The 14,319-nt window shown below is 43.2% G+C and overlaps 1 protein-coding gene across 1 annotated transcript; it reads right to left on the reverse strand.

Moving 5' to 3' along the window:
• Nucleotides 1-4,474: 4,474 nt before the first annotated feature.
• On the reverse strand, nucleotides 4,475-5,482 carry LOC134185272 (uncharacterized). The gene has a single exon (XM_062653053.1). It carries the CDS (start codon nucleotides 5,480-5,482, stop codon nucleotides 4,475-4,477), a length of 1,008 nt encoding a protein of 335 aa, XP_062509037.1.
• Nucleotides 5,483-14,319: the final 8,837 nt, after the last annotated feature.

Below are 14,319 nucleotides of genomic sequence, written 5' to 3' on the forward strand. Positions count from 1 at the left end.
TCCACAAAATTTCGATCACGAAAGCAAATACGTTTAATTAATCAGCCCTGCAATCCATGTACATGACACGGAACGCGGGATTGATCGCACTCACAGTAACAGTAAACAAGAAAGATACCTGTGTGCGTACTAGGATTGAAGTTGCCTCTGAAGGCTTTCCGATCGCGATCATACGAGATAGGAGACCACAAACTACGTAGTTGTTGTTGACTAATATTCCATTTTTAGATCGACAAACTTAATGATACCTCGTCCAACACAGTTATCCAAAAGTCAAAGGACAGTTTGCAAGGCACGGGATTTCAGATATCGTTGTTACGGAGAATGGACTGCAATTTTCCTGTGGTAAATTCGAGCGTTTTGCTAAACAATGGCAGTTTTATCACATTATGACATCTCCCAGATACCCACTAGCTAATGGCAAAGTGGAAAATACCGTCAAAACTCGCAAAAAACATTCTAGAGAAAGCAAAAGAGACCAACCAAGATGTTTATATGTCATTCCTCGATTTTCGAAACACACCGTCCGAAAGCTTTGGTTCATTCCCAGCCCAACGATTGTTCGGTAGACGGACGAGAACACAGATACCCATATCACCAAAACTTCTGCAAGCTACAGCACAGAAAGAGACAGACGTCTCAGGCAAACGACACAGAGCCAAACAACGCCAAGCGCGGAACTACGAAAAGGCCTCAAAGATACTCCCACCGATTACACCAGGCCAAAATGTGAGCAAAAGGCCAGCAGGACACCGGTCGTACATAGTCAAATCAGGAGGTAGACTATACCGACGGAACCGTCGTCAACTCAGAACCACCAAAAAAGATTGTCGACCAAGCCCTCTTGTGAGTGATGACTCAGAAGAAGATGAAGATGACGAATCAAACAACGATGACGTTGTACCAGGCAGACTTGATGACACGTCATCAAAACAGACGACAGCACCGATCCAGACACCGCCGCCAAGGATTGCTCCAGACATCAAGAAAACCACACTCGGTAGAGCAGTCAAGCTAGAGACTACAACATGTCTTGACGCCGTAACATTGTTATGGTACAGCCTAACGGTTCTAAACTGATACAGTTGTGTTTTTCAATTTTAGGGAAGGGAGATGTAACGACTGTTCTATAATTAACATATGTGACGTATTAGACAGGTGTTCACGTGTTCTGCATGTTGTTCTGGTGTACACGCGTAACTGTTAGCAAGCTCTAAACAAGTCGAGTTGTGTTTACGCTGAGTGTTCGATACGCAGGTCTTGCAGGGAACTCACTACACAATACAGATCTTTACACATTCGTCTTTTAGAGTGTAGAAACAGTGTCTTTAGCTTACGTCTAGCTCACTTCCATGTTTCCAACCAACCTTGCAACTTGCCGACAACTTCCGGCGCACTCGACCGTTGCGCAAAGTCAGTAAGTATGGACGCCATTACGAGCCTTCCTCTTCTATTAAGTTGGCAAAACTAAAGCGTAGAACTAAAAACTTAGCACGACGATTCGTTACACGAGGTACAACAATCTGATGGATCGAGTTTTACCTCCGTTACACTGACGAGCGCATTTGACGTCTTTTCGATACAAATTTGAAGTAGCGAAACTCGACAAAATGAGCTTGAACGCACAAAAGAGACTATAATCTCATCAGACTGTTCGCGATCCACGTAACCTAGCGTTCCCTACACGTTCGACCGAAGCGAGCGTGCAATAACCGTTGCAACCTCGTTTAGAACAGTGAAGGCGTGTCTTGTCGCTATGGAGACAACTTGACCGTTAGACCGTTGAAACTCTACTAGCATTAACAAGTGATAAGTTTTGGAACGTTTTACCTGATAGTTTATATGTAACAGTTATGTCATGAATTATAATGATAATATTTGTTCAGTAGGAGATCAGGTCCCTTATTAACCGGCTGGCGCACAATAATCGACGCATTTTTCAAATTTTAAATGTTGTTGTTCACCACGTATCACGACTCACGCGTATCGTAGTACGTGTAATTATCTAGCTGCTAGTTTTTGCGTTCTTAATTAAACTACTGCGATTTTAGAATCGAGGCAAAAATTACTGCAAACTAAATTTTTGCGATCCAACGACAGAATGTTACTAAGTATGTTCGAATATTAGAGAGGACGTGGGAAAAACCGTATCTCCTGAAGTGGATGTCCTAGCTGGTTGATTCCAACATCATTGGAAAGCTCACAAGGAGGAAGTTCCAGATCAGTTAATGAATACTGTGATTGGTTCTTTATTACGACACAATTTTGTAACTTCCTGTATGACACGCACTTGGCTCTGCCCTCCTCTTGCATTTACAGCAGGTGTCTGATAACTTCAAAGTCACCGCTTTAACGCCCACTACTTGAAAGCTGACGGGGACGTACTTTGAACTATGGATTGATAAGTAAAACAGCTGTAGCTAGCAAGCCTATGTAGTTGAGGCATTGATTGAACCTTTGAAACTAAGTTCATAGCTAAACTGGAACCGTTTATTTCACTGGCCGGAATTAACAACGCCCATCTCTGCTGTTCAATTCCTTATCTACTAACCGCAGTTCCCACGTCCTCTCCAATAATCGAACAGACTTGTTTAGATCTAGTTGATTGCCGTACCGGTCTAGCCTTGTTGTTCATCGCTTTGCTGACTAAAATATGTGGGATACATTACAGTTTGCTTCGCAAGTGTCTTCATCTCCGAAGCCATATCTCCGAAAAAGCGATCAACCTAGGCTCGCACTAAAGCGACTTTCTTGCACACGGCAGTCTATAAAAGTGCAACACGTTGCGCAAGTGACCAAACATGCAGTGACTGCTTGAATATATGACTAGATATTTGCGAATTATATTTGTGCGCTCCGTGATTACATCACAGTATTCACAGAAATATTATGATCGCAGTAATAACAGCGAGTGTTTTATGTATACGGTACCTGCATGTCGGTGCTTCGAATTCACGCGTTGGTTGCGCTAGTACATGCATAAGCTGCCAACAGACTAACTGCAGAATCTTGTTGTCAAAGCTCACGTCTCGATCCCCTAAATCGTGTCAAAGATATTTCTGACTTCTACAGTTCTCTAGAAGACGTATGGACTCACGTCGCTGTGATTTTAGTTTGGAATGCATGGGTATTAAAATTGTTAGCAACTTAATTTCTAGTGTGGATGTAAACGCCACGCTCTAGACAAATAAAGTTTATGTTGATTTGCAGTATAAATCTATTTTTCTAGTAACACTGAATTGTTGCATCACTACAACTACGTTACTAGCTAAGGACGTGGAGGCGACCAGCAACTTGTGTAAAATTGCTCTGGAAGAACCTCCTGCGAAGAAGTTACCAAGAGCACGAGCTAACCGATGTATGTGTAGTTCAACCAGTAGTTAGACTCTAGAAGGCCTTGCATATCCGCTCGGTCATGATCGAACAGATAGAGTTTACACTTGCTACCTGGTCAACATTTCCAATTTGATATAGATAATTATTAGAATTCTAATTAGTGGAGATAAACAATTCAGTACGTACTTAGTGGACAAACTAGAAGGAAATTACCATAGCGTATCTGCTTCAGAACGTATATAACATAGAAACGTATGTACCTTGGTCGTTTCACTGCATCAAAGCTTGCACCGCGCTATACTGCAACACCTGTTGTTGCTGTCAACTACCGCTGTATGTCATCAAGGACTTCCAGAAGTACAAGTACTTTCACTAATGCGGCAAAGGGATCGAATTGCTGGCCGATAGCTGTCTGTTTTTGACGAAAAAGACAGCAAAGCAAAAGAATATAAACAGAAATAGTACATACACACACACACACACACACACACACACACACACACACACACACACACACACACACACACACACACACACACACACACACACACACACACACACACACACACCTCCTCTAAATGCAGAGATGATGAACAGACAGACAAAAGGATACTCTTATATGTAACAGTTTTACAGACAAATGAGCGAACTGACAGAAGTGCATATAACCGACACACTTAATGTTTTCCCACACTCTAGTTCGCAATTGACGACATTCCTTTTACCATCAACACATTCATGTTTAAGCCGGATCATATTTGAGATATCGCTGAAATCAATTAAGCAAATTTTATTTGAATATTTTCTATACGTCTTGTTGCTTAGTGCGCATCCTCTTCATTGCAACAAGACATTTAGCATAGGCGAAGGAAGCCTCTGCTGAGTGGGGGGGCACAACGGTTTGTCAAGCCATAGAAATCCAAGAACACTGCTAACTCTATGCCTTAGGGTTAGGGTTAGGGTTAGGGTTACCCTAACCCTAAGATAACGGAGAGCATTTTGTGGGGGCACGTGCCCCCACGGCCCCCCCCAGTTCCGTCGCCACTGTTTAGTCCAAGCCATTTCATCCCGACCAAGCAATTGTCCGAAAACACTTTCATCAAATGGAATCGAATTCTGACTGATGTAACATCGCACACTAGTACCGTTCTTCATTTACGAAATGTCGATCACGAAAGCAAATTCGTCGCAGCAACTTGACAGCCCATTTCCACGACACCGTGTAAAGAACAGGATTGGACGCACTCACAATAATAGTAAACAAGAAAGCCACTTCTGGCGTTTTAGGATTGAAGTTACCTTTGAAGACAGTCCGATCAGAAAAGTATGAGTACCAGTAGAGGCGACATGCCGGCCACCAGCACGCCAAGTTGAGTAACGCTATGAAAGCGAAACGAATCTGCATCTCGATGAAAGCTTCCCTGTTCTTATCACTTACGGTATTGCTTCCCCACATAGTCTGTATGCGTCGCATCTTGATGCAGAACGCAGCGTAAAGAAAGCAGCATATAATTGAGGATAAAAAGTTTATACCTGTAACGATTACTGGGTATATCTCTGCTCGGTCGTCTCCGGTGCATCCGTACATGACAATCAAAGAGAAAAATTCCACAGATGGTTCCGCCGAGCGAAACGCTCTTATGTGATTTTGCAAGTCTGAGGTAGCCAAACCTGCCAGTGTAAGTGAAATCATCCATCCGATAGCCACGACCGTCACGACTGTCGGTTTCGTCCACCGTCTTTCGGTGACGGACAACAACGTGTGAAGAGCGATGGCGACTGCCGTCAGAACGACACAGTTGGACGAAGCAAACATGAGAAAGACAACCGTCATACAGAGACTGGAGTCTGTATTGGTGAATGGGTAACTGCTCTTCTCACTAGAGTGGAAGACGGCACCGACCAGCATGATTTCACGCAGAAGATATTGAATGCAGAAGAGGAGGTCAGAGAAAGAGAGATTGATGATGAGTAGTGAGACGATATGCAGTCTCGAGTCTTTCCGACGTGTGCAACGCCATACGAGAACGAGAGTGTTGCCGATGATTCCCAATAGAGAGAAGATCAAGAGACTGAGGTGGAAGGGAATTGATGTGATTCCCGGCAGTTGATGGGATGCGCTGCTGTTGTTCGTAGAATTTATCATTCGTGTACAATTTGTAGTGTGGCTGGTGCTAAACAATGCTGATGTAAGTTGAAATCAATACTATTTGTCCTGTTGGTGTTGAAACAGGGGCTGATACTGAATTTTTGCAGAGAGGGTGACCAGCTAATGCCCGTAAGTGACTCATATTGATGTGTAACGAAATTCAATATAGAAAACGAAAAGACTTTTAATTTAGTTTAATTAACTTTATGGTATAATAACTGTGTCCAAAAATTACAATTAATGTTCAAGGTGGTGTTCGAAACTCTAAAAAATGGACCCTGGCTAGCCACCCGGTCCACATTCCCTGTATCAGCTCCTGTTAAATATTATCATGTTGTGTTTATTAACTCAGCTAAATACCAATGCTTGGTGACCTTATACGCAAATAAGAATGCGTTTCGACACACGCGCGCGCGCACGCACACACACACACACACACACACACACACACACACTTTGGACTGATCTGTTTGATTGATTATTGAACAACTGATTCAACTATTTCAACAACAAAACACTGGTCACCAATATATATAGATGGCGGTATAAACTGTTTATCTATGTCTCTAATGTCTCTAACTGTCTTTACAAAAACAATATCAGCTAAACTCTGCCAAGTCGTCGTCCTTATAAGTATGCGTAATTATCATCATCATCATCATCATCATCATCATCAGCAGCAGCAGCAGCAGCGGCAGCAGCAGCGGCAGCGGCAGCAGCAGCGGCAGCAGCAGCAATTATCATTATTATTTATTATAGACACAAACACTATCTTTATTGATATATCTTACAATACTAGAAACACATTGCTACAACAATGATACTCGAAAAGAAACTGTTACTAACTTCTACAGTGATTCTTGCAGGATTCAGAGTGTGTGCATTTTGTGTTTACATCTAACAAAGCAGCACGGCGCCCTAGTTAAGTATAATTATGCACATGCTTTGGTACAAACCATATACTCGATCAATTTATTTAACCACACAAATGTGGTCTATCTATTTTCTGCCTAATGCAATAATAGTTGTCGTTCTTCGTTTTCAGAATAACGAGTGAAATTGAACAACCACTTGAGTAACTTGATGCACGGGTCACACGACACAGTGTAAATTATTGGATTAGCAGCGCTCACAATGATAGCAATTAGCAACGCAGGCTCTGATACTTCGGGGTCGAAATTTCCTTTAAACATCGTGCGATTGTTGAAGTAAGAGTCCCAGTATAAAGCACAAGCTGGCACCCAGCACGCTAGGTTGAGCACAACTACGAAAGCAAAGCGGATCTGCAAGGCAATGAAACTTCTCGCGTGTCTTTCTCGCATTTCATTACCTCCCAATCTGTTGCTTAATCGTCGAAACTTGATGCAGAATCCGATGTATAGAAAGCAGCATATCATAGAAGATATCACAGTCAAGAGAGTAATGATGACCGGAAAGAGTCTTCTTCTATCGCCAAAACATCCATAAACGACAATCAAAGAAAATATTTTTGCAGATTTGTCTGGGATTATGGAGTAAACGTTGAGGTCTTTAGCCAGTTGTTGACTAGCTACACCCGACAAGATCAACGAAAATATCCATCCTGCAGCCACAACCGTCACAACTATCGGTTTCGTCCAACGTCTTTCGTCAACGGACAAGAACGTGTGTAGCGCGATTGCTACAGTCGTTATGACGATGCAGTTGCAAGAGAGACACACGAGAAAAATCGTGTGATACACATGGTGGAATCTGTTTCGGTAAATGGGTAACTGACGTTGTCGCAGTGATTAAAAATAGGGCAGACGAGCATCACTTCTCGCAACACAAACTGAGTGCAAAAGAGAATGTCCGAAAATGCGAGGTTGACAATCAAGAGAGACACGAGATGAAAGCGTGACTCTTTCCTCCGAGAACAACGCCAGATGACAACTAAAGTGTTGCCGATAATTTCTAAAAGAGATAGCGTCCACACACTGACGTGGAAAGAAACTGAGGTTACACCTTGTAGACGTGGATGGCTACCGTTTTCACTAATATTCATCATCGTCTCCAGGGGCGTAACTAGCATTAAAATTTTACCGAGGCAAGTTAATATTAATTAATTAATTAATTAACCTCGAGGTTTCTCAGTCACGTGTGTGGCAAGTGCTTCACGTGCCGTGAACGTGCGCTAGCTAAGTGCGAGAACAGTGGTGAAAGAGGACTTCTTCTGTTCGGTAACCGCGTGCAGAATGCCCGATCTTTCCTGTTATCTACTAACTGATACATCTAGCAAAGTTTTTGCAACGCCACACCCTTTTTTTTTACCGAGGCAACTGCCTCGGTTGCCTCATGCCTAGTTACGCCTCTGGTCTCAAGGTTGCTTACTCCACCAGTTCTGCAAACTAATAATCACTTCGCGTGTATTTGAAACCGAATGATGACGTTCAAGTGCAACCTCGCCCACGACTCAATTACCAAGTCTGAAAATAGCCTCAAACTATCATCTGTTTACTCACAAGGTCTCGACTACTCATATAAGTAAACATAGAATATATACGTCAAATGGCTTCGAATTTAGCAAAAAGAGTTTTTATTGAATTGCAATGCAGCACCAAGTGAGATGGAGGCGTTGACAGTTTGCAAACGCGAGGAAGAAAGATTTAAAAGAAGCAGGACTTAGCTGCAGTGACTGCGTTTCCAAAGACATACATATATATTTGCTAATTATTTTTATGTAACTGCAAGATTAAAAGTGATGCTACTAGCCACGTTGCAGATTTTAAAAGATTTAAACAATCTGTAGGTGGAAAGAATTCTAATCAAATTTGATGTATTATCTATATAAAAAAGGAGAGCTATGTGCTTGTGTGTGTGTGTGTGTGTGTGTGTGTGTGTGTGTGTGTGTGTGTGTGTGTGTGTGTGTGTGTGTGTGTGTGTGTATGCGCGCGTGTGTGATGCGATAGCTCAGTTGGTTAGAGAGTCATCTTATGAAGTGTTTACATCCGGGATTTTGAAGGATCGCAAGTTCAAGTCACAGTGATGGCGAGCTATGGCATAATTTTATTAAGCAAGAAACTAACACACATTTGCTTCTCTTGACTCAGGAATATAAATAAGTACCTGATCATTGACTGGGGTCCTAAACGGCCATCGGCTGTGACGTGACATCAGCCACTGGGGTCCTGGTGAGACTTCGGGTGCTCACACCACAGTTGGCTTTACAAGTCGGTGCTCCTGCGAGTGCCTGGCCCGGCTCCAGGAATTTGCTAGCGCAGGCCCAGAGTTCCCTGAGTTACCACAGGTCCCAGCTTAACAGCTGGGGGCGTGACCTCTGAGAGGCAGCTTCTGACATTTAGGATTTTTTAGGATTTAGGTGTGTGTGTGTGTGTGTGTGTGTGTGTGTGTGTGTGCGCGCGCGCGCGCGCGCGTGAATGTGCCTGTGTTTTTCTATGCACTAGCGTATCTCTATAGAACGACAAGTGGTAACGCCACCGAATTTGCTCGCACACGCCGGCCTAATTGATGAAGGTTGACAGTAAAGATGTTTTCGTCTTTCAAACCTAACGCCATTTCTTGCCGATCGAATTCGCCTCCACTCGCACGCAAATTCCTCTGAAACGGCACATCGGATCTCCACAGAATTTAAGCTGCTCATTTCTTACCTCGGACAGTACGCACGAAGTGGCTCGTTTATTAGAGGCGACGTCGATAGAAGCAAGATAGTTTGCACGATACCCGGGTATCTAAAGATACGCTTAGTTCGTTTGTCCTTGTACGCGCGTCGAAGAGTTGCCACGTTCGCAACGTCTGTTTCCTACAATGGCAGCAACGTCTTCCAACTGACGACGTTTAACGGTACCGTCGAAATAGCTGGAAGATAAGGTATGACTTAGTCAAAATCTATTGATTAATTAATATAACTGAAAAGTTTTAACAGAACTTTACTCCGTGCTGCTTAGTGCGCATGCATTTCATTACAACAGAAAATTAATTAATGCAGTCCACGCCATTTCGTTACTATAGCAACATGCCCAAACATACCGGACAATTTGAATTGATTTTGCAAGCCTACATGTCTTTCGCTAGACAGGCAAATGTTACCGCTCTTTTTTTGCTTTCGAAAAATGCTTCTAGAGATGGACATATATGGTTTCATGAAATTGTGATGTTGTGACCATCAAATATATTTTCATGAGATGGAAAATAACTACTTTGAAACATTATTATTGCAAGGAATTAACGAAGTGGTAGTGTTCGAGCTGGGCCAAAAAGCCACCGTTTGATTATAACTAGCACTTTTAGCCTTCAAGTCCCGGAAAAAGTGGGGCGCGGCTGCACAGAGCTGCATCCGTTACACCTTTTATCCTGGCCGCAAGCCTGAAATGCCTCGATTTTACAGAAAGAAGCCTTTGCAACGTTTCTTGAATGTCTTGCCAACTTGAAGAATGAAAGGGCTATCTTCTTTCAAGCGAGGACTCGCTAGGGAAGCCAAAAAAGATGTCAACTGACGATGTGAAGCCGTTCAGCACGTTCTTCCATGTGCTGAATTGGCGCATTGTGTCCGATGTTCGCGTTTAGTAGGCTACAAAGAGTAGGAGTACCGTACGACTCACTCGTACTGTCCGACTGCTGCTACGCGGTCATCGCCGCGTGATAACGTCACATAAATATTTAGAAGGTTCCACAGAACCCCCGGAATTCCCTCTAGATCCGCCAGTGAGAAAAGCACTTCAAACAGGTTGAATTGGACTAAGAATAGTCTAGATTGCACGCTACTCTTTATCCACAAAAAAATTCGATCACGAAAGCAAATACGTTTAATTATAATTAATCAGCCTTGCAATCTATGTGCATGACACGGAACGCGGGATTAATCGCACTCACAAAAACAGTAAACAAGAAAGATACCTCTGTGCGTACTAGGATTGAAGTTGCCTCTTCCGATCACAAACATACGAGATAGATTACATGCCGCCCACCAGCACGCCAAGCTGAGTACCGTAATTGAGAAAAACAGAAAGAGCTTTCATTAAACAAAACGAATCTGAATTTTGATGAAAGTTTTTCTGTTTTTCTCACTTACGGTATTGCTACCCCATGCACATAGTCTGCATGTATGCATGCGCTGTATTGTGATGCAAAATCCGGTGTAAAGAGAGTAGCATATCATTCAGGATGAAACGTTTAAGCCTGTAACGATCATTGGATATATCTCTGTCTCCGGTGCATCCATGCATTACAATCAAACAGAAAAATTCTCAGATGTGTCCGCCGATCGAAACGAACTTCCGTAATTTTGGAAGTTTGAGATGGCCATGCGTGCATGCAGACCGGTCAGTCAAAGTAAAGTCATCCATCCTGACCGTCACGACTACATGGGTTTCGTCCACCGTTTTTCGCTGACAGACAAGAACTTGTGAAGAGCGATGACGACTGCCGTCAGAACGACGCAGTCGCTCGAAGTCAAAATGACAAAGACTACGTACAGAGGCTAGGTAAATAGATAACTGCTCTTATGGAAGACGGCGTCGACAAGCATGATTTTACGCAGAAGATATTGAATGCAGAATTTTGAGAAGGACTGTATGCAGTTTGGAGTGTTTACGACGTGTGCAGCGCCATACAAGGACGAGAGTGTTGCCAATGTTTTCCAATAGAGAGAAGGTCTAGAGACTGATGTGGATAGGGATTGATGTGATGCCTGGTAAGAGATGGAGCGTGCTGCTGTTGGTCGTAGAATATATCATTCGTGTATCTAGTGTAGTGTGACCGACGTTAGACAATGCCGATGTAAGTTAAGATCGAAGTAAACTATATTGTTCGTGTTGAAAGATGATCATGTTGTGTTCATTAACGCCGATGCTGTTTCAATTAAGTACCCTTACTTGGAGAGGAATGAACTCGAGCAAATACACAGAATTTTGACTGTTAGGATTGCGATTACTATACAACTTATCAAGTCAAAAATTCAAAAAGAAGCTATCTTATTATTATTATTATTATTATTATTATTAGACTCACTTCTACAGTGATTCTTGTAAGATACACTGTGTGCTTAAATCTAATAAAGCAGCGTCTTAATTGAAATCATGCGCATGCTTTGATAGAAACCACATACGCGATGAATTACTAGTAGTTTAACCACACTAATGTAGCTTATCAATTTGTTGCTTAATACAATATCAGTTTCTGTTCTTCGCAATTAGAACGACGAGTGAAATTGAATAACCGCTTTATTAAAGGCAGAGTCCATCTAGTGCAGTTTCACATCACGGAAGACGCACATGTATGCAATCAATTACGAACTGTCTTTACACGCAATTGTCGATGTCATTACAGAACTCTCGACGCTTATTGGCCGTTACTTGGGCGGCGACAGCTTGCTGATTGGCCGACTGGGATCACTCGGTTTGATCAGATGTTGATCCAGTCATCTCTTTTAGGAGACGGTCTGGAACTTCGAGGCTACGTGCATGCCTCAAACTTGACACGTGATCGTGTATTATTGGCAATTTCTTCATGACACTGCATCTGTATAACACCTAGGACTTTTGTAAAATAGCACACGTTCGACTGCATTCCAACCCACACGTTAGTCACGCCCACAGCAACCGTAGGGTAGGTGTACCTAATTGTGGACGCTCCCCGGTAATTTGAGTTACAATCGCTGTTTTCTCTGATAGCCTGCACGAAGAGACAGTGAAACATGTCCGATATACGCACCATTATCTAGACTTCGTAACGGTACCTGTATGACTACAATCGCACAACGTCAGCTAGCGCACTAGCAAAATATACGGGATAATGTCTGTAAACAGCTTATCCGGGTGTATTCTAATTGTGGACATTGTTTTCTCCGTTACAGGAAGCGGCTGAGCCTGAGTAACAGCTGGACTATATACCTGAATGGTTGCCTCACAAGCTGGTATTCTGGGCCGCAATCAAAACCATGTTCTGTGGTGTATCACCTCTGTGTAAAATGGCGTCGTGCCTTTCAAATTTTGCAGAAACCAAGTGTTCTGTTTACGATGCAACGCAGGAGACGATCAATCATGTTTAGATAAACGTCTGAACTGTAAACTGTGGTTCTAGCATCTTTTTGCGTTGCTGGTAGAGCTGATTATTGATATCAGATATATAGTTTTGACGTTCCACCTATCCTGGGTGAGTTTGTAGGTTTTCATTTGTGTCTTATCGTTGCCAGATCTAGTAGCAGTGAAGACAGTCAAATTCTGACTGGATTACGAATGTCGCTGACATTGACATTCCACCTACTTTGTTCGTTTTCATTTCATACTCTATTGCGGCCAGATGTAGTTGCAGTGAAAACAGCTAGATTGTCAGTGGATCACTGATGTCTAGATCTAGTATGAGTAAAGATATTCACGTGTTTACTGTACTGGAATTACACGTTCGCTCCGTGCACATAGTGCGCTTCTTTAGCACGTTACAAGTCAACGTTACTAGGCTCAAAACTTTACTAGGGTACTCGATAATTGCTTAAATAACGTCAGGGCACTTTCACGATCCACTAGAAGAACGATTCGCGTACCTCGAATTTGTGGACGTGATGGAAGGAATCTTGTACGCGCTAACAGTTTCGCAGGAGAATCGTCGTGATACACCACAGAACATGGTTTTGATTGCGGTCCAAAATACCAGCTTGTGCAGCAACCATTCAGGTATCTAGTCCAGCTGTTACTCAGGCCCAGTCGCTTTCTGTGTTGGAGAAAAACATGTCCACAATTAGGATACACCCCCGTTTGAGCTGTTCACAGACGTTACCCCGTATATTTTGCTAGTGCGTTAGCAGACGTTGTGCGATTCTAGTCCTACAGGTATTGTTCCAACGCTTAGACATTGGTGCGTACACCGGACATGTTTTCCTCTCTCTCCGTTGCAGGTTACCAGAGAAAGAGTGTTTGTAACTCAAATTACCGGGGAGTGTCCACAATTAGGAACACCTACCCTACGGAGTCGCCATTGCCAAAGTGCCATTGCCAGAGTCGAGACAACGTAGTTGCCTAGTACGTCGAATTGTGTTGTGCGTGTCGTAGCACAGTTTCTTCTTTGTTATAGTCAACTAGGTGCTGATTTTGGCAAAACTTGACCGGACCCTAGCTAAGTAACACAGGAACCAGACAGGATATCGAAAACACGTGCGAAACTCAGCCCAAGCATAGTTCCGGTACATTCTAGCGCGTTTGATGTTTTGAAGAGTATGTACTTGTTAGTTAGTGTGTCGTTTGGCTGCATGCGCAATCGTCTAGCGTCAAAACCGACATACAAGATAGATGCAGATTGTTTGAAACGTGTCATGCTACTGCTAAATGTGTTAGTAGATGTGTTGCAGTACGTTTTGCAATGTGTCTCGCTTAGCGATCTAGTCAGGCTAGACGTAGCCTCGCCCCTGACGCAGTGTGAATTGCAGCCCCGGATGCGCTGCCATCACCACTACGTCTGGTATGGTACCGCCCCTTGCGGTCAGCGTTAATCATGTCCCTAGGAACATGATTAGTGTCAGTTACAAGCGTACTTTGTCGGCGTAGTAGATTACAGGAAACGACTGTCGCGTGGGATCCTCGCTAATTATATAGCGTGCAGTACGTAGGCAGCAGTCCAATGCATTGCAGTAGAGGCATATGACGCATTGCAGCTTCAACTGGGAACCTGTGTACGCGTTCAAAGGCGTATGATGCACTGCAAGTGCCATTTCTGATCTTCCATTTCCCCGCTACGCTCTCTATCGTAGCTGCAATCTTTTGCCAACGCTTGACAGCGGCCTAAAATTACAATATCAACAAGTACAGAGGCTAGAACAACGGCAAAGTCCAATCGAAGGCTCAGTTCCTAGCTAATAACATTAGTAT

The sequence above is a fragment of the Corticium candelabrum genome, chromosome 10 (genome assembly GCF_963422355.1).
Source record: "Corticium candelabrum chromosome 10, ooCorCand1.1, whole genome shotgun sequence".
NCBI classification, from domain to species: Eukaryota; Metazoa; Porifera; class Homoscleromorpha; order Homosclerophorida; family Plakinidae; genus Corticium; species Corticium candelabrum.